The sequence below is a fragment of the Monodelphis domestica genome, chromosome 5 (genome assembly GCF_027887165.1).
Source record: "Monodelphis domestica isolate mMonDom1 chromosome 5, mMonDom1.pri, whole genome shotgun sequence".
Classification (NCBI taxonomy): Eukaryota; Metazoa; Chordata; class Mammalia; order Didelphimorphia; family Didelphidae; genus Monodelphis; species Monodelphis domestica.
The window spans coordinates 198071094-198094114 of NC_077231.1; the positions used below are offsets into that span (position 1 = coordinate 198071094).

The 23021-nt window shown below is 34.1% G+C and overlaps 1 protein-coding gene across 2 annotated transcripts in view; it reads right to left on the minus strand.

The window, feature by feature from the left end:
• Positions 1 to 858: 858 nt before the first annotated feature.
• GRM8 (glutamate metabotropic receptor 8) overlaps positions 859 to 23021 on the minus strand; it is a 1023203-nt gene continuing 1001040 nt past the window's right edge. For both annotated transcript variants that reach the window (XM_001365949.4, XM_056799656.1), the window contains exons 10-11: positions 9673 to 9919; positions 859 to 1433 (exon numbers count right to left, since the gene is read on the minus strand). In XM_001365949.4, the coding sequence (XP_001365986.1) occupies positions 1384 to 1433; positions 9673 to 9919 (297 nt within the window). In that variant the 3' untranslated portion in view covers positions 859 to 1383. The remainder of the gene's footprint in view (positions 1434 to 9672; positions 9920 to 23021) is intronic.

Consider the following 23021-nt stretch of genomic DNA (forward strand, 5'->3'; position numbering starts at 1 on the left):
GTGGAGTCCTATTGCCTAGTTGGATTGTTGAAAAATTTAGAAATAAAGAAGCCCAGGATAGCATGGCAACCGTGTTGAAAGCTTCTAGTAGTCTTCCTTTAGTTAGCTTGGTAAGCTTTATTAGCATGACAGATTTTTACATTGCTTCCATGTTTTCTCTCTTCTTAACGATGCTGTGCTATGAACCAACGCATGTTTTCATTGGGAAAATTAGCAAGCTCTGAGACATTATATCAACCATGATTGCTTTAATCATTCTAGAGGAATAAATAAAGTAACTTTGTATTTATGGATAATGTACCAGTTAGGGCCCATTACTTCACTGATTTCAGTGAGGCTTGTGTGAAAACAAATGCTACAGAAACCCAGACAGGAAATAGTTAATACTACACAGTTTCATATATTCCATTACACAAAGATGGTTTGCACTTAGGTACATAATAGGGAATTTTAGTGCAACTTTTACCTTGTTAAGAATTCAATTATTATAATAGCACATATAGTTTCAAAACAAAAGTTTCTGAGTCATCATTTGTTGATTAGAGTAAGTACCTAACGCATTTTGCCTGGAGCTATTTCTTGAATTCTCATTTAAAAAAATGAAATTACTATGAAAAACTACCATGGGAATCTTGAAATATTCACAAGTTCTTATAGGAATAACTTTTCTTGATATGGTAATAAAATACACGCTCTCTCACACACACATACACCATCACACCAACAGCACATTCTTCAAGAAACCACATTCTCTTGGATATTTCAGGTCTTTTATAAGAGGAATTAAATAACAGTGGCAACAGGGCCAGCTGCAAAGAGAGGTGTCTCCCTGCCTTTAAAACTGCAACGAAACAAGTCTCAACATTTGCAAAACATTCCTTTATTATTAGAAATAAATTATTTGTATAAAAATGTGCATGCTTCAACCATTGCATTTATTTTTTTTAGCACAACCCAGGGCTTCAATCCAGTCAGCCATTACAAGAAACAGACTCATTGTCTTATACAAGTTGAACAATGTAGGACAGGAATGGGAGTTTTCACAATCACAAAAAATTACTTACAAGAATAACATCAGACATGGTTTATTTCAACAGCATTTTTTTTCACAAGCTAACATTAGTTTTCCTTTTGTGATTTTTTTTAAACTTCTCATGAGTAAGCATTTCTTGAGCTTTAAACTCATTGGTTGTATTTTATAAAACAGATTTCTTTCCTCCCCATTACCGATACTTTTGGCTCATGATTACTCTTTGCTCCTTAAGAGACTGACTATTGGTTGATTGTAGTCTACAGAGATTTCCAAGTGTGAGTTTTTGGTGGTGTAATAGTCGTTGTTAAGATCAGATACTGCAATTCTTCAGATTGATTTAATTTCTCTCTTCATATTGCATGATCGCTGTAGCTGACATATGTTGTCTTGGTAGAGGAAGCTGTTAAGACAAATTGAGAGCATTCTTTGGTTAGCTTGATTTTCAGAAGGCAAATAAGCAACAACACTTATTAGACTCACGCAATCTTGTTTGCTTTTTTCTCTTTATTTTAAAACATCATGGAATGTAATAGATACATAGACACACACACATAAATATATATACATACATTGATAGATTTATACACTGAGATCCACTGATGTCATAATATATGCTTTCTGAGCAATAAAAATATATTCAAATGGAGAAAAAAGTCTTCAATTTCTTATTTTAATTCCACTTTCCTTTTTAAGAAAGGTCTTAGCCGTCCTTTCTTCTTGAAATGCTTTGTATTATTGTCCAAATGTTTTATTATTATATCTATCCCCTCTAGAATTGATACAATAGCTGTGTATGTGCATGTTGGAAGGTAAAGGGAGTTAAAGATTGTTTTTTGTTTGTTTTCCTAAACTCAGGTGTTACCTCCTCCAGGAAATCATGTACAGTCACCCTGGCTTAGTGTTCTCTCCAACCTTGAATTACTTGGTAATTTCTTTGCGCATGCTTGTATTTAATCAGCTCTGTATTTGTATCTATCTCTCCAGTAGAATTTAAGGTCTCTGAAGACATAGACTGCTCCATTTTTAGATGTATGTCTCCAACGCCTCTCCTAGTGCCTCCCATACAGTAGATACTTGACAAAACAAATGAATGTTGTATGGAATTAAATTTTTACTCAGAGAGGGCTTTTAAATTTCTTTTTACTTCTTTAAAAGTTTTGAACACATGTGTGGGAATAATACACACATTTAAGCACAATTTCAAGCAGTCTTCATTCAAAAAAGCAATAATTATCAAATCACATTTATATGGCAAGACAAAACTCAATTGCATTAAGTACATCCACTATCTCAATTGAAAATCTAAGCATCCTTGTATTAGGTATACATACACTTGGCCATCTGAACTAATTTCTGAGTCTAATTGAGTTACCTAGAAATTGGTTATAGCTAATCATGGCTTCTGGGGTTTTAAGTAATATGACTCACTGTTCCATTTCATTTTAATCATATTTAGTCACAAAATAGGAATAGATAAATATGTCCATTATATAGAAATGCTTTGAAATTTCAAGTTACATATTCCTAATATGCATTAATAAAGAGACATTATATGGAATTACTGTTTTAACACTTCAAATTAAGGTATGGCTAATTTTCATTCAAATGGATATAGATGTATTTGTTTAGAAAAAAATATATATAGACTGGGAGAGGAAAATAAATTGTTTAGTTACTAGAGCCACAACCTACTATAATGTGCTATTGTGATATAAGTAGGCATATATAAGTAGCAAGACACACTGTCAAATTCATGTTTACATTTGAATTGTTTTTTTTTTTATTTTAATAAGATATTTTAAAAAATGTATTTTTATTATTTTTATTAAACCTTCCCTTCTCCCCTTCCCACACCATAGAAGGCATCATCTGGCAAAATAGATGAATTATGCTTTTCATGTTTCCATTTTTTTCATAAATCTGTATATGACTTTGATTTATTTATCCCAAAACTGTTTGTTCATATCCTTTGCCTATTTATCAGTTGGGGGATGGCTCTTATTGTTATAAATATGACAAACTTCCCTCTTTAATTTAGATATAATATCTCTATCTGAGAGATTGTCTATACCTTTTTTCTCAATTTTTTTCTCTCTACAATCTTGGCAACATTTGTTCTATTTGGACACAATCTTTTTTATGTATTTTACTCAAAATTAACCATTTTACATATCACAATGCTCTCTATTTCTTGTTTACTCATAAGTTCCTCTCCTATCCTAAAATGTGATAGGTATTATGTTATCTGTTGTTCTACCTGGTTTATATCTCCTTTTATGTCTGGATCATGTATCCATTTTGATCTTATCTTAGTGAATGATGTAAGATATTGGTCTATACCTAATTTTTGCCAAACTACTTTCAAGTTGTCCTAGTAATTTTTACCAAATAGGGATTTCTTATCCCAATAGCCTCGATCTATATTTTTGTCAAATGCAAGGTGACTATCATCTTTTAATACTGTTTACTGCATACCTGTTCTGTTCCACTGAACTACCTTTCTATTTCTTAGACAGTACCAGATAGTTCTGACAATTACTGCTTTATAATACAGTTTAAAATCTGACACTGACTGAATATTTTTAAATTTTCAGTTTTTTGTTTGAATTTCCAAGAAATTAAAAAAAAACTCTAATATACAATCTTCCTTTGGCTTTTTCAGATTCAAAAGATGAAAATGCTTCCTTAAGATATAATCTGATTTAAAATTTTGCCCCCATTGGGATTTGGAAATAATCACAAGAATAAAGAAATCAAAGAAAGGGATGAGACTTCTATTATTGATTTTATCCTCTTAACTTCCATTTCCTAATGAAACATATTCTAGGAAAGCTAAGTTTTAGAATATATTAAATAAGGTGAAAGTATTAAAAGTCTTTCCTTAGGAAGGAAGAGAACAACCCAATCCAAAGAACTTTAATGTTCATGAACACTGGTAAATGACCAGGCTAATTCTTTCTACAGGTTGAAATTGTGCTACTAAAATAACTCCTTTTATGGTGTGTGAGTTAGTCTAATGATGTGGCCAATGATACCATGAGTTTTTACCAATCAACTGCCCAAAAGGTATAATTCAAGTACTAAGAGGATGCAGTTTTATTTTCCTAGTTAGGTTATGTTTATTCCTTCACCTAATTTACGCAGACTTTCCAGTCAGTGTTAGGAATGTAGTAGGAAATTAAAACACAATATAAGAAATCAAGAAAATATTCCAATTCAATAAGCATTTATTAAATGCCTACTGTGTACAAGTTATTCTGGTAGGTACCAGAGCTACAAATATATCAGAAAAAATTTTATTCTCATTTTACATTTTGTAATGTTATCTAGCTCTTGCTTGGCCATAAATTCTTTCCTTTCCCATAGATCTGACAGGTATTCTATTTTGTGTTCACCTAATTTACTGATAGTTCCCTTCTTTATATTTGTCATTCACCCATTCTGAATTTATCTTGGTATAGGATGTGAGACATTGATCTAAACCTAATTTCTCCCATACTATTTTCCAGTTCTCCCAGCTGTTAGTGGAAACAAATCTTATTCTCAATGATTTAAATTTCATTAAAGAGACACAACATAGGCTTTACACAGGATTACAGCTTTGGAGGCTAGGTTCTTCTGGACCAGAATATGACCCATTTTTTGCCACAAGCCTGAGGGGAATCATCCCTGAATCTAGAGAAGTCTGGGTTGGTTTAGGGTTACTCTAGAGCAGACCCACAGTCCAATTTAGCATAAAGCCCACAGATCCACTCCGTAAGTCCTAAAGTTAGCCTATGCTTTAGAGTAAGTCCAAAGCAGAATACTGATTATTCAATAGTTAATTATTAATTTAAGTATATTAAATTTTGTTAGAATTTAATAAGAATTATATTTCCTATTTAGAAGCCTAACTCAGCAAAAATTCCTATATTGCCTGAAGGTTTGCCAAATATTTTACATTTAGTTTATTATTTAAAGCTCACAAAAAAAAACACATCACATAGGTGCTGCTGCAATTATTTTACAGATGAAGAAAGTAATGTTGAGAGAGAATAAGTGGCTTGCTCACTTTCGCACAGCAAATATCTGTGGCAATTCTGGAATCCAGGTCTTGACTTCAAGTCTAGTTTTCTAACCACTGTGCACCTAGGATGATGCCCTTAAATTAAACAGGAACACAATTTTACAAAATTTTAAATGATATTAGCTAATGTTTGGGCCTTACTAGTGATAACGGGAGTGAAGGAGAGTAGAAAGAATGCTAGACTAGAAAACAGGGCATAATACTCAATCATTTTAAGCATCCTTTTCAGTATGTACAAAATGAGAAAGTTAGAATAAATGATCTCTAAAGGACATTTCCAAGTATACATTTTTATGTTTGCATAGATACACACGGATAGATCAATTACAAGTTTCTTTTTTTGTTTTCTAGTATTGGCATTTTTCCAGGGTGGAGGGGAGATTTAAAACTAACTGGGACCTGAATAATTGGCAGAAAATTATTTATGAGAAAAAGGGAAATCAATAAATCAAGTGGGTAAAAGAGAGTTTAAAAAGTTCTTAGACCCTGGGATTTTTCATGGATTACCAAACTAATCAAATTATGTGGGACCACCTTTGAGGATGACAGTTCTTTTGTGCCTATTTGAGTCTTTACTTTGAGAACATTACAGGGAAGAAATGGAGCAGATCTATAAGGATGAGCTACCAGGGAGATTTTCAACAGTGGAGATGCATATTCTAATAGGAAAATCAGTTTTGGAGTATAGCAAATATGTATTTCCTTGTGTGCACCACACTGTGTTCATGAGCTAGAGAGAACAAATCAACTTCCAACAGCAGCTGTTTTCATGAATTATGCATGAACATAGTTTCAGGAATGCCATACACAGCAATTGTTAATTAGGCTCTGTTGATACAATTCCTACACACAGAACTTTGTTTCCAGCTCCCCTCTGACCCTGACCATGAAACCGTTATATGACCTTTTCTTGTCAAAGATAGGATACTGCAAATTCAGCAGTTAATATAGTTTCCCTCTCTGCCTCCAATTTCCTTAAATATATTATTTGTGACTTGAGAAAGACTGTATCTTTGAGGTCTCTGCCTGGGCTTCCTTAAAATGATCTTTAAGTAATTTTTAAAAAGTAGAGTGGGGAAAAGAAGAAATTTCAATGTGGTTAACTTTTAGCTACTAGTTCTAATATAGATTGATTTAAACTCAAAGTCTAAAAGCAAAGAAAGAAAAAAGGAAAAAAATAAACACCAAAGGGGCTTCTTTTGCGTGTCTGTTCTCCAAAAACTTATATAGTAGCTACCAACCAGTAAGAAGTGTCTTCCCTCCACTTCCCACCAAAAATAAAAATAAAAAATCTTCTCCATTTTCTTGAAAAAATTGAATGGAAATACATCAGATAGTGAATTGGCAAAAGCCAGCAAGTTAAAGGGAGATGAATAAAGAGGCAAGAATTTGGAATATGTAGAAAATTATTCTCTTCACTTTATCACAACAGGGTGCTTCATGCCTTGGGGTGACCAAGGTTTTTGAGATAATAAATTCTATTTTCATATCCACAGAATATATATATTACTAGTAGGAAAACAAAGTGGAGTAATGAAATGCTAATTATGTGGAGGTTTCTGAAAGTCTGATATTGGGGGAAAAGTCTATGAAGTGAATTTAAAAAGGAAAAGGGGGAAAACTACATAGAAAGCACAAAATAAATACAATAGATAGTCAAAATTGGCATATTTCATATTAATCTCCAATCAGAAACAAAAAGTAGCTGACCTATCTTTATATAAAAAGGAAGGTCTTTTTGCTAGATGAGAGGCCCTGTCTAAAATAGTTTGTTCCAGTCAAATATTGTACTATGTTAACTTTTCCCCATTTTAAATAGAAATTACCTGGAGTTCCTATGTAGTAGAAGTCAATTTCTAAACATTAATGTGTTACTAGGTGATGCCTCAGACATCAATTTATCTTTTTATCTCAATGCACTTTTTCTACCTTTGATTCACCTTCTAAAGGCAAGAAGCTGATCTTCCAGAGAGTTACTGAATAGTCCACCATCCAAGCCCAGCATTTACCAGCTCTCCAAGAAAATGCACATATTTATGGTACATAATATCTCTTCAGAATAACCAGAAAATAATAGAAAAGTCATAATACCCACAGGGCTTGTTTTCTTCATGGGGAATTAAGGCTAGACAATAATGGGAATTTTCCCCTTCAGTGAGCCATTTGTTCCTTTAAAAATAAATAACTGATATCTCAGTTTCCACTGCATCTAATGGGGGAGGCTGAGAGTGCTGCTGCTGACACCCACTGAAAGTTAGTGTGACTCTCATCCTTAAAGTATTTTTTATGAAATTTTATGAAATGATGCTGTAAGGAAGACACCATCTCTGACTCCAGTGAGTCATATAAAGAAGTGCCAGGAATCAAAAGAAAATAACCTGCCAGATGTGGTTTACTAGCTTCCTACGAATAGCTTTAACTTCCCACACTAAAGCTTTCAAAATATAAAAATACCAGACCAGATTGTTTCCCAAGACATAACAATGTAGCACCAATAACTCTAATAGAAGTGAATTGGCACACAAGTAGCTAGGAAACAAAATGGGTCCATTAGTGGTAAATTGTTCACCTGTAATCATGAGACTAATGAACTCTCTGATTGTGGTTGCTTACTACACAAAATTATCCTCCTCCCAGCCATCCCACCCTCACCCCTCAACAGTCTCTCATTACTCCCTATTTGAAGCTAAGAGAATTCTTTGTGAAAGGCTGGGCAAAATTCTTTTGCTGCCTGAATTTTCTAGAAATATTAGTCTAGAAATATTCTTTCTTGTGGCAAGTAAAGAACAGTTGACAATTCATTTCAGTAAGTATAATACTGTAGGAATCAGAAGAGCTAGTAAAATTATAGTTACAAATTCGATATGTTCATAGTATAAGAGATGAGACTAAGGAATTGGTAGTTACCTTGCCATAAGAATCAAAATAAGACTTAAAGGTGATTTGTAAACTGCCATGGGCTTTATGAATGAAAAATATTCTTCTTATTACCAAGTAGCACATGACTAGATTTGGAAAACAAAATTTTGGTGATTATACTAGTTAAGTGCATTTTGCCTTCTTATGCCAAAGGGTCAGAAAAGGATTCAAAGTGTTTTGGACAGCTCCAGAGAGGCAGAAGTGTTTGCCACAGGAATTGATCTTAATTAAAATTGAGATTTGTTTTCCCACCAAGAATGTAAACCACTTAGGGGCAAAGATCATGCCTGTTATTTCCTGCACATTAATCCACTGAATCTGGTATGGCAGCAGGTATATTATTTCATTCTTTACCAGAAATGTACATCTTTGATATCCTTAATTAGAAATCTAATAACCCCCCAAGCAGAAGCAGGAGTTAATTGGAACAGAGCAGCTAAAACATATTATATCACATTTCGGATGGCTGCTGGGTCCTGTTTGCTATTTGAGTATATTAAGTTTAGAAGGAAGTAAGTAGGGTTGAGAGGAGGGCTATAAGGGAAGGATTTATCTTTCTGTCTCACAAATCTTTTTCATGACAGTGATTTAAATGCTTATATCAATTAATTAATACCAGAGTAAATTACTTAATCTAACTTTGTGGTAACAAAAAAGAGAGCTAAAACCAGATTACTTGGGGCAATAAGAACCTTAAACAGACTTATTTACAAGGTAACAATTATTATTCCCCAGTTATCTTGATAACTAATACTTTTTGCTGCATATTAAGGACAATAAAGAGCTAAATAAATTTTCATTTTTATGGTTTTATCATTTTATTGTAGGGAGCAATGAGATAGTAAAGAAGTAAAAGCTGTACATAGGGTTTTGCTCAATTAATTGTCAAATGTTTTTTATAAAGATCCTAACCATCCCACCTCTGAATATACCTATTTCTTATAAGGTAATGCTTCTACTGTTGACTGGAGGAGTCAGATGGGCTAACAGTGAATAGTAATAGATAAAGGGAAGAAAAGAAAAAGTTATATTTTATTTACTGAAATTGACTGTTATTAAAATTGTATGTGATGGTATTGATGTTCAATATTATATTTTCCAATAAAATATTTAATTGGTTTTAAAAAGCATTTTTTCTTTACTCAGTGGAACTATATTGATACACCTCAAACTTTAAAGGACTCTAAATTAGCAAGAGCAGAATGAGATATAATGGTTATATGGCAAGGGAAGACATATGTTTCCTGGCTTTAGAGGCCTCTAGAGAATATCACCTAATCATAAATTCATTTGGATTTAGCCAAAAAGTGTCATGGACTGGAGCAAAGAACACTATATAGAGAACCAGAAACTAGTCCTAACCCTACCTTAAATAATTGTGTCTTCCTGCATCTATTACTATACCTCTCTGAATCTTATTTTCCTTTCTGTAAGAGGAGGTTGGGCTAAATGTTCTTTTAATTCCCTTCCAGTTCTGGTTCCCCATCATACTAACATAACTGTCTTCCATATGTGGCATACAAGCTCTGGCATGCTGCTGCCCCCATGCAACCAATCCCCCAGGCTACTAGAAAGAAACCGGATTGCCATGAAACGTACATCTATTAGGAAGTGCTCCCGCTCTTGACCATCTGAAAGTCTACGGATGACTTACTGTTGGTTTCTAGACTTTCACAGAGCTCACTTTTCACCTCGCCATTTGGACGGCCATTTCCCTTTTGGATCAGTTTACTTTGCATGGTGGCAGCTGTCACCACAGCCTTGAAGCTCCGCTTCCGTTTCTGAACGTTCTGCTCAGGGTGAAAAATTATAATATAAACCTTGGGCATGTAGAGCATGCCCAGAGACACGGAAGCACTTAAACTCATGGAGACGGTGAGGGTTGTTGTCTGGATGTACATCTGAGGGGAGAATAAACAACATCACGAGAAATGTTAGCAAGCTTCATTGGCAGACAAGCAAATCACAGGACTGTTTTCGCAAATGTTCACTGGATAGCAACATTTACTAAAGGTGAAAATGCAATACTATACTCCTCTCTTGCGTGCACATTAGGAGGCTGCCTCTCTCCAACTGTCCTTAATTACAGTCAAGTACTCCTTTTTTATTTCTTGTTTCCTGAAAATGTGGGTGGGAATGGCAGTGATGTTTATTAAACTCAGTTCCTATAAAAGCAATTAAGCTTCTGTGCCTTAGTTTCATTTTTGGATTATAAACAAACATACAAAGAAGAAATACAAGAGCAGACTGACTAAAGAGCAACCATCTATGTAAGACCAAGGCTCTCCAATATCACCAGATCCTTTCCTCTAGACAGAAGCTGAACCCCAAAACAAAAATCTTTGAGGTTGACAAGAAGTCAAATTTTTCTGAAAATCAGCTCTCAACACAAAGGTTTTAATAATGCTGGTTTTCACATCGTTAAGTAATAGACCTGGTTGCAAATCATGTGTAAGACCTTGTCACTTAACCATTGTAAGACTTAGTTTCTTTATCTGGAAAATGAAAGTAAACTGGGCCAGAAGACTCTAAGATACCTTCCCATCTTCTAAAGCTATGATCCTACAAACTGACTCTGAGTATAGCTAGCTCTGTGCCTTATTACCCATAAGATAATGAGAAAGGCACTCAGTATTCTCACTTGTTAAGGGATAGCGTCAAATACATATATATAATTTTTTATATTTTTATTTTATATTTCATATTTATTCATAAATACAATATATAAAATATATATGGATAGAAAATATATAAATAAAATTATATATATATGCATATACATATATACAAATACAAAGTAGAAAAGAATAGACACACCCACAAGCTTCTGACATAGGATGATGAGGCTTATAAAGTACTTTACCTACAACCTGGGTCTTTCAACAATTCTATCCAAAGTGTTGGTGCATGATGATCAATGAATTCATTTAAACAAATATATATCATGTCAGATGATGAGTGAGAGATAGTTTTGATAAGATACATGGCCTGCTCCTATGTATTTTAGAGTCAAGGTCAATATGGTCTGGCATTTACCATTTCCAGAGTTAAATGCTCAAAAAAGAGAGAAGATTTCTGGTTGCTGCTCTTGGAAGTCTCCCTGGGAGAGTGTTACCTTAGAGGAAAGGATATGTATCTTAAAAATTAAAAAAAAAGAAGTCCAATGCAAATGTCAGCTCATTGAGGGTAAGGACTACTCTGTTGTTTTTTGTTTTTGTTTTTGTTTTGTTTTTGTTGTTGTTTTTGTTGGTTTGCTTGCTTCTATCTTCCTAGGGTCTTGGAGACTAACTTGGGGACAAATATTCTGATGAACTGAATAAAAGATAACTTTTTTGGTACTTGCAGAGAAAATGTAGATAATTCTCTGACTAGAATTCTCATCACAGTACTAATACAGAAAGACTTTTAGTGAGATTTTTGTTTAAAAATGTTTAGCCATTTTTCAGTCATGCCTTATTCTCCATGATACTTTCTTGGGGTTTTGTTAGCATGGACAAAAGAGTGATCTGCTGTTCCATTCTCCAGCTCACAATGAGAAAACTGAGGCCAACAGGGTTAAATGACTTTTCAGGGTCACATAGTAAGTGTCTGAGGCTGGACTTGAACTCAGGTCTTTCTGATTCTAGGTATGGCATTCTATTCACCCTTAAATCAGATATCACAGAAAATTTGGGGGAATTCCTACACATATGCATATGCATTAATTTTATTGGTTATTTTTCAAATCCATAATAAATTGTATTATAGTGTAAATAAAGTACTAGTCTTGAGTTCAGTTTCCCCAGTATAAGAATATACCTAGGAGCAGCTAGTTGACTTGGTAAATAGAGTCATACCTGGAGGTGAATCTTCCACTGTGCCATTTAGCTGTCCAAATAGGTACATACAAGATACATGCAAACACACACACAGATATACACAGAAATATACATATATATTTTAAAATATACATATATATACACACATAGGTCTCTATTTATGCATCTACCTCTTTCTCTCTATCTAGAAGCATAAAGGGAAATTAATGTGAGAGGAGGTGTTTGCATCTGGGTAGAGCAGGTAAGACTTCCCCCTGCAGAAGGTGGACTGAGCAGATCTCACACAATATGCCCTACCTACTTCCCAGGACTAGGTGATTGTAGCATTTGTCCTCCAGGTCTGAAATGTGCTCCCTCCTTCCCTCCACTTCATGCATCCCTCTTTCTTTCAGACTAGCATAAGCACAGTCTTTAGTCTCAAAGCCTTTCTCTACCCCCAAGTGCTTGGTGTTTCCTTTCCCACACTTCCTTTTATTTTACTACTTTGTATATATTCATATTATTAACTTTGTATTTATAATGTATATATTTATTTGTGTACTTGTTATCTTCCTCACTGGAACATGGTTACTACAAAACTGAGATCATTTCATCTTCTATCCTTAGTCCCTAGAATCAAGCCAGCCACAGAAAAGGAAGTTTAATATACACTTGTTGAGTGATTAATTGGTTGATTGAAATAAGCCTCTGATTAATTCATCCAAGTAATAATGCGTAAGAAAACTGGGAAGGTAGAAAGTAGTCAAGTTATGAAGAACTTTCAAAGCCAAATAGAAACCTTTATATCTGATCCTGAAGTTAATAGGGCACCATTGGAGCTCACTGAGCAGAAAACAAAGGCATGGCAATAGAAAATTGAGTTCCATGTTCAGAAAATGAAAAATAGTTCAGTTTATCAAGAGCAAGAAGGAATGCATAAGGGAATAGAGAAAGAGTAGTTTGGAGCCAGGTTATATACTGAATAAAGCTTTAAAAAGGATTATCTTTCCCAAGAGTATTTTTATTTTAATATAAGCCTAAGTGTTAAGTTAAAGTGAAGATGGTGCTTATGGTTAAATTTCAGACATCAGTGAGCAAGTGTGGAATATATATATGAACCTTTCTAGTATTTCAGTAATCACAAAAGTGGGCAATTGTCTGCTTCACCTATTCATAAAGGTTTTTCTAAGAGTGCACAAAATAGTGCCCTTCAGCAAACTATTGCTTTAAATTATGGACATTAATAAAAATAAAAAAAACTTCCTCCCCTCAAGAATATTAAGCATTTATTTCTCCAAGTTCAATTCTTACTAGAAGCCTTCCACGATAAAATCCACCAATCCATATTCTTGACTCTTCCCTCAAACCACCAATCAACAAACATTTCTGAAACACTCTGTACCAGAGGCTGAAGAGATAAAAGACAAAATGTGAATAGACAAAAAAGATGATTAACAAAACCTGGAAAGACTTATGAAATGATGAAAAATAAAGTGGACAGAAACAGGAGAATTGGGTACACAATAACAATAATAATATATGATCAACTAGGAATGGCTTAGCTATTATCAATAATGCAAGGATCCATGACAAGGCCAAAGGACTAATGATGAAAAGGGATATCCACCATCCTAGAACGAAGAAGGTCCAAATGCAGTTTGAAACATACCATTATTCAGGTTTCTTCCTATCATGAATTTTTCTCTAATGTAAGCAATATGTCTTGTTTCACAACATGACAAATAAGAAATATGTATTATATGATAATATATGTACAATCTATGTCAAATTGTCTGCCTTTCTGGGTAGGAACAAGGGGTGGGAGAAAGAGGGAAAAATGAGGCATATATTGTTGGAAATGGCTAATGTGAGAATTTGTTTCCCTTGGGTAAGCATATTTTTTTTTTTATAATTTACTACATATTTCTAACATCATATGTATTATGTTACACATTTAAAATTAAAATAAGTGGCAAAAAATGTAAATAATCCCTGCCTTTAGGGTGCTTACATTTAAACAGGGGACACAATGTGTACAGATAGAAATGTAAACAAAAATAATACAAGGCAATTGTCTGCAAGGACATAGAGGTGGAGTTGGGAAGGGGACAATTGGAAAAAGTTTCATATAAAGTATGGAGACTAAACTGAATTTTAAAAGAAGTAAGGTATATATAGAATTGAATTTACTAATTAATCATTTTCTAGTGATGTTTCTAACGTGAAAGTTTTCTTTCTCTGATATTACTATAAAGTCAACAACCATGTTTCTTTTGTTGTCAGCTGCTACAAAAATGAGTACAGAATTGCCAAAACAGCAGATGCTCCTCAGTTTCCTTTGCTGGACCTTCATTCATGAAAACATTTATTAAGTAAATGCAAAGGCTCTGTCATGGATGCTCCTTTCTCTCTCTTCTTTCTCATTTGCTGATGCTAGATTCCATGAGTTCCATTATGACATCTATGCAGAAGAGTTCCAGATCTTTATATTCTGTCATAGATAACTTGCTAAGTATCATCATCAACACTATTTAAATTGCAATGTCCTTTAAGCTTATCAAGCCCAATATGGTACAAATCAGAACTCAATACTTTTCCCTATTAAATCTCTCCTCTTCAGAATCTCCTTATTAATGCTAGAGGACATTAATATCAGCCTAATTACCCTGGGTCCAATCTCAGTGTCATTCTTGACCCCTTTCACTCATCACATATATCCAATCAATTCCCAATCATGTTGTTTCCACTTTCCTAAGATCTCTCCATCACATACAAATCTTTTTCTCCACTGACAGAGCCAGGGCTACAGATCAGGCCTTCATCATCTCCTGTTTGGACTACTGCAGTAATCTTTTAACAGGTCTCTAGGTCTCATATTTCTCCCTACTCTAATTCATCATTCATAGAGCAATAGAAATTATTTTCCTAAAGCATAAGTCTGGCCATCTCATCCCTTATTTGACAAATTCAGGGGCTCTCTCTATTGCCCACAAGATGAAATAAAACATTCTTTCTTTGTCATTTAAAGTTATTCACAACTTTGCTCCTTCCTATGTTTCCATTATTTCAATATTTTATTCTCCTATTCACTACTTTATATTCGCGAGATACTTGACTACCTGTTATTTTGGGGGCATAATATATCATCTCCAGTATCTATACCTTTCTACTGTCTGTTCTCACTGACTCAAATGATAGAGGCAGCTAGATGGAACAGAGGATGGAAAGCTGACCCTGGAATTGGGAAGATTTGTGTTCAAATCTGGCCACAAATGATTCTTAGCTATGTAACCTTGGACATGTCACCTAACCTCTGTTGGCCTCAGTTTCTTCAACTTTAAAGTGTGAATAATAATAGCATCTATCTCCGATATTTTTTTTGAGAATAAAATTAACTATAAAGTGCTTTATACAATGACTGAAACAAAATAGGAGCTTAATAAAAGCTTGGTCCTGTCCCTTCCTCTTTCTCTTTCCTACTAACTACTGTCGCTCTTATTCTACAGTTCCTTTCAGTGTTCAGGCCAAATATCACTTTCTCCAGGATGTATTTCCTGTTGCCCCCATATATTAGTGCCTTGCTCTCTAAGATTGCTTACCAAAAGAATGTATATATCTCATATGTGCCTAGTATATACCGACTGTCTCCCCCATAACCTGTTAGGTCCATGAGAATAGGGCTTTTTGTTTTCTGTTTTTTTTTTTACTATCTTTGTAGCATAGTGTCTGGCACATAGCAGGGACTAAAGTGCTTGTTCATTGATTTATTGATTGGTAATTGTTTACAACTGCTTCATTAATGTTAAAGCCTTTCTGAGCCCTCAGATAAAATGTTACATACCTAAATAAAAGTAGCTAAGAGTGCACAAATATATGTGAATATGTAGTCATGTTCTTCCTGGGTCTTTTTGAATCATATCCTCTATTTTAAAATATAATTTCAAGGCTAGTGTTGATTCAGGACCTCTGTCCTACAACTATTTAACAGATCAGAATCTGAGAGGTAGCCTAGTACAGAATAGGGGTTCTGGAATCAGAAAACCTGGGTATGTCTTTGTCTCTCAAACTTACTCCCCCAGAAACTGTGGGCAAAATCTCTATTTTTGATGATGATAAAAATTATTTTGTTTTTGTTCGGTTGTTCCTATCATGTTCAACTCTTTGTGATCCCATTTGAAGTTTTCTTGGCAAGGACACTGGAGTGATTTGCTATTTCCTTCTTAAGCTAATTTTACAGATGAGGAAATTGACACAAACAGGTTAAGCGATTTGCCCATGGCCACACGGCTAATGTCTGAGCCCAAATTTGAACTCAGTTTTTTTTTTTTCTTACTCCAGGCTTGATACTTTATCCACTATGCCAACTAGCTGCCCTGATGGCTAACATTTATATAACATTTTATATGTCTATATATGTCTATATAATATTTATATTGGCAGTAAAAGGCACAAATATATATATATATATATGTATATAACTTTAAATTTGCAAAATACTTTATAAATATTATATCCTTTTATCACCACAACCTTGAGGGCTAGGTGCACTTATTTATCCTCATTTTACCAATAGGGAAATTGAAACATAGAGAAGTTAATTGACTTCCCAGAATCACAAATCTATGAATATCTGAGGCCATTTTTGTACTTGTGTCTTATTGACTCCAGGTCTACTGAGCCTTCTGGCTGAATCTCTTTATCTTAGTGTCTTGTCTGTAAAAAGAAGGGATATGACCTTCGACATGACCTCTGAGATTCTTTCCAGTTCTAAATCTATGCTCCTATGAAAAGCATACCAAGCTATGGAAAAAGTACAGAGGTAAGATCTGTAAAGCAATCAGATAATGCCTCACCAAACCTTAGGTTAGGAAATAGTGAACTATACTTTACTCAAATTTTGTCTGACAGTCTTTCTGTTTAAAAATATACAGATACATTGTAGAGTCAATTCTGTATTTTAAATGACAAACTCCACTTTTGGTATTTTGTGGGAAAAAAAGGGGGTAAATCAGTTCATTACTTTCAACTTGAAAATTTGTATTCGTGTGGTTATGTATTCATGCAACCACCCTAAGAATTCTATTTTCCTTCATGAAGTTACTTGAGAATGTTCTCTTCTGGCTTGACGTAATTTCTATACAATACAGTCAATATTCTTTCTCTGACTATGAGAAACATTGTTAAGATTCCAGAATGCTAATTTCCCAAGCAAATGTATTGCTGCAGTCTATCTTTCCAGCAAACTAGTTCAATTAAAGATTCAATAAACAGGGAAATTAGAGTTTTAACAAAGTAGGCTTAATGTGTATCAGTTCATAAACAACATTCTTCATGAAATATTATACCTTAGAAATTATACCTAACTGAAGAACTTATTTAAAGTGTTAAAGATCTTATTTAAGATTCCACTTAAAAAAGCATGAGGTAATCTTTTAGAAGGTTACTGAATATTCTCACTATGAGCTCAATAAGAGGGAGATCGCATCTTAAATGCCAATAATAACTTAAAATGTTCGAGGAGATATCTCCATGGATAGAATCCTGGGAGTATTAAGTTTCCTACAAATTCAACTTTTAATATTAATGAAAAAGTGATGTAAATCATTTTGCTCATGGAAAATGAGCACAATAAGAGTTCAATGAACGACTACAATTTTTTAAAACTAGATCCCGTGCATTTTCTGTTGCCCCTGAGGACTTCCTATAATTTAAGATGAAATAGAGCATTGACTTATGAGAAATGGAAATCAACATTTACTCATGATTGAGCAAAACCCTAATATTGATATGGATTTGAAATATCCATAGGATGCTATGACTACTTGAACCTCTCAATTTTTTTCTTTTGAGTAAAATATTTAATGAGCAAAAGACTCCTTCAGACTCATAAGAAACCATCTTTACCTCTTTCTCTTCCTATTGCACAAATCTAGTTTTCTTTTTTTCTTTTTTAAATTTTATTTAATTAGATAATTTAGAATAATATCCCATGGTTACAAGACTCGTGTTCCTTCCCTCCCCTCCCCCAACATCTCCCATATATGACACACAATTTCACAGGGTTTAACATTTGCCATCAATCAAGTCCCATTTCAGTATTATTAATATTTACACTAGGGTGATATTTTAGAGTCCACTTTCCCAGTCATAGCCCCACCAAACCATGTGATCAAGTGGTTGCTTTTCTTCTGTGTTTCTTTTCCCACAGTTCTTCCTCTGGATGTGGATAGTGTTCTTTCCCACAAGGCCCTGCAAATAGTTCTGGATCACTGCATTGCTACTAGTAGAGAACTCCATTACATTAGAATTTACCACAGTGCATGAGTCTCTGTGTACAATGTTCTCCTGGTTCTACGCCTTTCACTCTGCATCAATTCCTGGAGGTCATTCCAGTTCCCATGGAATTCCTCCAGTTTATTATTCCTTTGAGCACAATAGTATTCCATCACCAACAGATACCACAATTTATTCAGCCATTCCCCAATTGGAGGGCATCCCCTCATTTTCCAATTTTTTTTTTGCCACCACAAAGAGCGAGGCTATGAATATCCTTGTACATGATTTTTTCCTTATTATCACTTTGGGGTACAGGCCCAACAGTGCTATGGCTGGCTCAAAGGGCAGACAGTCATTTAGTGCCCTTTGGGCATAGTTCCAAATTGCCTTTCAGAATAGTTAGATGAATTCACATTTCCACCAGCAATGCATTAATGTCCCAATTTTGCCACATCTCCTCCAAAATTCATTACTTTCCTTTGCTGTCATGTTGGCCAATCTGCTAGGTGCAAGGTGATATCTCAGAGTTGTTTTTATTTGCATTTCTGATTATAAGAGATTTAGAACAGTTTTTCATGTGCTTATTAATAGTTTTGATTTCTTTATCTGAAAATTTCTATTCATGTCCCTTGCCCATTTATCAAATGGGGAATGACTTGATTTTTTGTAAAATTGATTTAGTTCCTAATAAATTTGAGTGATTAAACCTTTATCAGATGTTTTAGTTATAAAGATTGTTTCCCAATTTGTTGCTTCCCTTCTAATTTTGACTGCTTTGGTTTTGTTTGTACAAAACCTTTTTAATTTAATGTAATCAAAATTAACTATTTTGCAATTTGTAATTTTTTCTAACTTTTTGCTTGGTCTTAAAATCTTTCTTTTCCCAAAAATCTGACAAGTATACTATTCTGTGTTCACCTAGTTTACTTATAGTTTCCTTCTTTATGTTCAAGTCATTCACCCATTCTGAGTTTATCTTGGTATAGTGTGTGAGATGTTGATCTTAACCTAATCTCTCTCATACTGTTTTCCAATTTTCTGAGCAATTTATGTCTAATAGTGAATTTTTGTCCCCAAAGCTGGGATCTTTGTGTTTATTATAGACTGTCTTACTGAGGTTCCTTACCCTAAGTCTATTCCACTGATCCTTCCTTCTGTCTCTTAGCCAGTACCATATGATTTTGATAATCACTGCTTTATAGTACAGTTTAAGATCTGGTCCTGCTAGGCCACCTTCCTTCGCATTTTTCCTCCATTATTTCCATTGATATTCTTGATCTTTTGTTCTTCCAAATAAACTTATTGTTTTTTTCTAATTCTATAAAAAAGTTTTTTGGTAGTTTGATGGGTATGACCACAAATAAGTAAATTAATTTTGATAGTATTGTCATTTTTATTATGTTAGCTCATCCTACCCATGAGCAATTAATGTTTTTCCAATTATTTAGATCTAGTTTTAATTGTGTAGAGAGTGTTTTGTAGTTGTGTTCATATAGTTTCTGCATTTGTCTTGGCAGATAGATTACTAAGTATTTTATACTGTCTGTGGTGATTTTAAAGGGGTTTCTTTTTCTAACTCTTGCTGCTGGGATGAGTTGGAAGTATATAAAAATGCTGAGGATTTATGTGGTTTACTTTGTATCCTGAAACTTTACTAAAGTTGTTGCTAATTTCTACTAGCTTTTTAGTTAATTCTATAGGATTCTTTAAGTAGACCATTATATCATCTGCAAAGAGTGATAGCTTGGTCTCCTCATTGCCTATTTTAATACCTTCAATTTCTTTTTCTTCCCTAATTGCTACTGTTAGGGTTGCTAGTACAATGTTGAATAATAGAGATGATAATGGGCATCCTTGTTTCACTCCTGATCATATTGGGAATGCTTCTAATTTATCCCCATTGCAGATGATGTTTGCTGATAGTTTTAAATATATACTTTTAATTATTTTTAGAAAAAGCCCATTTATTCCTATACTTTCTAGTGTTTTCGATAGGAATGAGTGTTGTATTTTGTCGAAGGCTTTTTCTGCATCTATTGAGATAGTCATGTGATTTTTGTTGGTTTGCTTGTTGATATGGTCAATTATGTGAATGGTTTTCCTAATATTGAACAATCCTTGCATTCCTGGTATAAATCCCACATGATCATAGTGAATAACCCTTGTGATAACCTTGCAGGAGTCTTTTTGCTAGTATCCTATTTAAGATTTTTGTATCTATGTTCATTAAGGAGATTGGTTTGTAGTTTTCTTTCTCTATTTTTGACCTGCCTGGCTTTGGAATCAGTACCATATTTGTGTCATGAAAGGAATTTGGCAGAACTCTTTCTTTGCTGATTATGTCAAATAGTTTGTATAATATTAGGATTAGTTCTTCTTTGAATGGCTGATAGAATTCACAGGTGAATCCATCAGGCCCTGGGGATTTTTTCTTAGGTACTTCTTTGATGGCTTTTTCAATTTCTTTTTCTGATATGGAGTTATTTAAGTATTTTATTTCTTCCTCTGCTAATCTCTTCAATTTATATTGTTGTAAATATTCATTCATATCACTTAGATTGCCATATTTATTGTCATATAATTAGGCAAAATAGTTTTTAATGATTGCTTTAATTTCCTCTTCATTCGAGGTGAGGTCTCCCTTTTTATTTTGGATACTATCAATCTGGTTTTCTTCTTTCCTTTTTTTTCATTAGACTGACCAGTACTTTGTCTATTTTATTTGTTTTCTGAAAGTACTAGCTTCTAGTCTTGTTTATTAATTCAATAGCTCTTTTACTTTCAGTTTTATTAATTTCTCCTTTAATTTTTAGGATCTCAAATTAATTTTCATCTGGGTATATTTAATTTGTTCACTTTCTAATTTTTTAATTTGCATGCCCAATTTATTGACCTCTGCCCTCTTTCATTTATTAAAATACATGAACTCAAGGATACAAATTTCCCTCTAAGCACTGCTTTAGCTGCATCCCATAGATTTTGAAAGGATGTTTCTTCATTGTCCTTTTCTTCAATGAAATTATCAATTGTTTCTATGATTTGTTCTTTAACTAACGGATTTTGGAGAATTATATTATTTAATTTCTAAATAAATTTTGATTTGACTCTCCCTATACCCTTACTAATTATTATTTTTATTGCATTGTGGTCTGAAAAGTTTGCATTTATTATTTCTACTCTTTTGCACTTGTTTGCGATGTTTTTATGCCCCAGTACGTCAATCTTTCTGAATGTATCATGTGCTGCTGAATCTTTATTTTTCTCCACATATCTATTAACTCTAATTTTTTTAAGATTTCATTCACTTCTCATACCTCCTTCTTATTTATTTTTTTGTTTGATTTACCTAGATTTGATAGAGGAAGTTTCAAGTCTCCCACTAGTATAGTTTTTCTATCTATTTCATCCTTGAGCTCCACTTGTTTCTCCTTTAGAAATTTGGATGTTATGCCATTTGGTGCATACATGTTGAGTACTGATATTTCCTCATTGTCCATACTTCCTTTTATCAGGATGTAATTACCTTCCCTATCTGTTTTATCTAGATCTATTTTTTACTTTGGCTTTTTCAGATATCATGATATTGCAACTCTTGTCTTCTTTTTATCAGTTGATGCCCAATAGATTTTGTGCCATTTGCTTACATTTATCCTATGCATATCTACTTTCCTCTTGTGTGTTTCTTGTAGACAACATATGATAGGATTTTTGTTTCTGATCCACTCTGCTATTTGCTTCTGCTTTACAGGTGAGTTAATCCCATTCACATTCAAAGTATGATTACTGCTTGTGTATTTCCCAACATTTTCATTTTCTCTCCTTGTCCTTCTCTTTCCTCTTTTATTATTTCCTTTTACATAAATATTCTGTTTTTAATCAGTCCCCCTAATCTCAACCCTTATTTTACATTCCTTTCTGCCCCCTCCCTTCTTATTCCTCTCTTAATTTTATTTTGGGGTCTTTTTAAGCTAACCCACTCCCCCCTTGAATTGCTTCCTTCCTCACCCTCCCTTTCTGCCCCCTCCCTCTTTATTCCCCTTTTCTTTTTTTAATGTCTATTAAATTCTCTTCCTCCTCTTTCCCTACCCCCCTTTTTAACTCCCTTTCCCACTCCCCCCCTTAATTTTCCCCTCTCAACTTCCCTATAGGGTAAGATAGAGTTCAGTACCCCAATGGATCAAGATGCTCTTTCCTCTTGGAATTAATTCCACTGAGAATAAGGTTTGACCCTTTTAGCACTCTCTTCCTCTCCTTCTTATAGTTGTATTCTTCCCTCCCTCTCCCGTGTACCTTTTTGTGTAGTATAGATTATCCTAATTTTCTTATTCCTTGTAAACCTTAAAATTTCTTAGACTTATAAATGTTGGAAATTTCACCATTGGGAAATTTCATACTTGGAAAATTTCTTACTGATAGTCTATTGGAATGTGAACCCCATTGGCATGGGAGGTTCCTTCTCCTCCCTTCTTAAGATTACTTTAGGACAGAAACCTTTTGCTGAATAATGGAAAGGGCTTTGACCTATGCTTAAGCACAGAACAGGAATTTCTTTGAGTCATGATTGATTTTAGAATTGATACAATAGAGATACTTGGAATGACAGAATCAGTTCTTGGAAAATACAATTTCCACCCCACTCAGTCCTAACAGGATTTAGGAAGGGCTGCAGCATAGATCAAAATTTAATTATTTGAGAATATGACCTCCAACAGACATGTGCAAAGCCCAGACCTCTGGGTGGTCCTGGGTTAAGCTAGAGCCACCATTGGCACAGGGAAAATGATGGACAGTGATTGGTAGATGTGAGAACTGAGGGGAGGGAACTTGGATGGTTTCCTTAAAGAGAGAGGGGTCTGAGGACTGGGAGGTGGTTGGAGAGTTTTTGGCTCTGAGTGGTTGGAGAGGTGCTCTGAGAAGCTTGCTCTGAAGG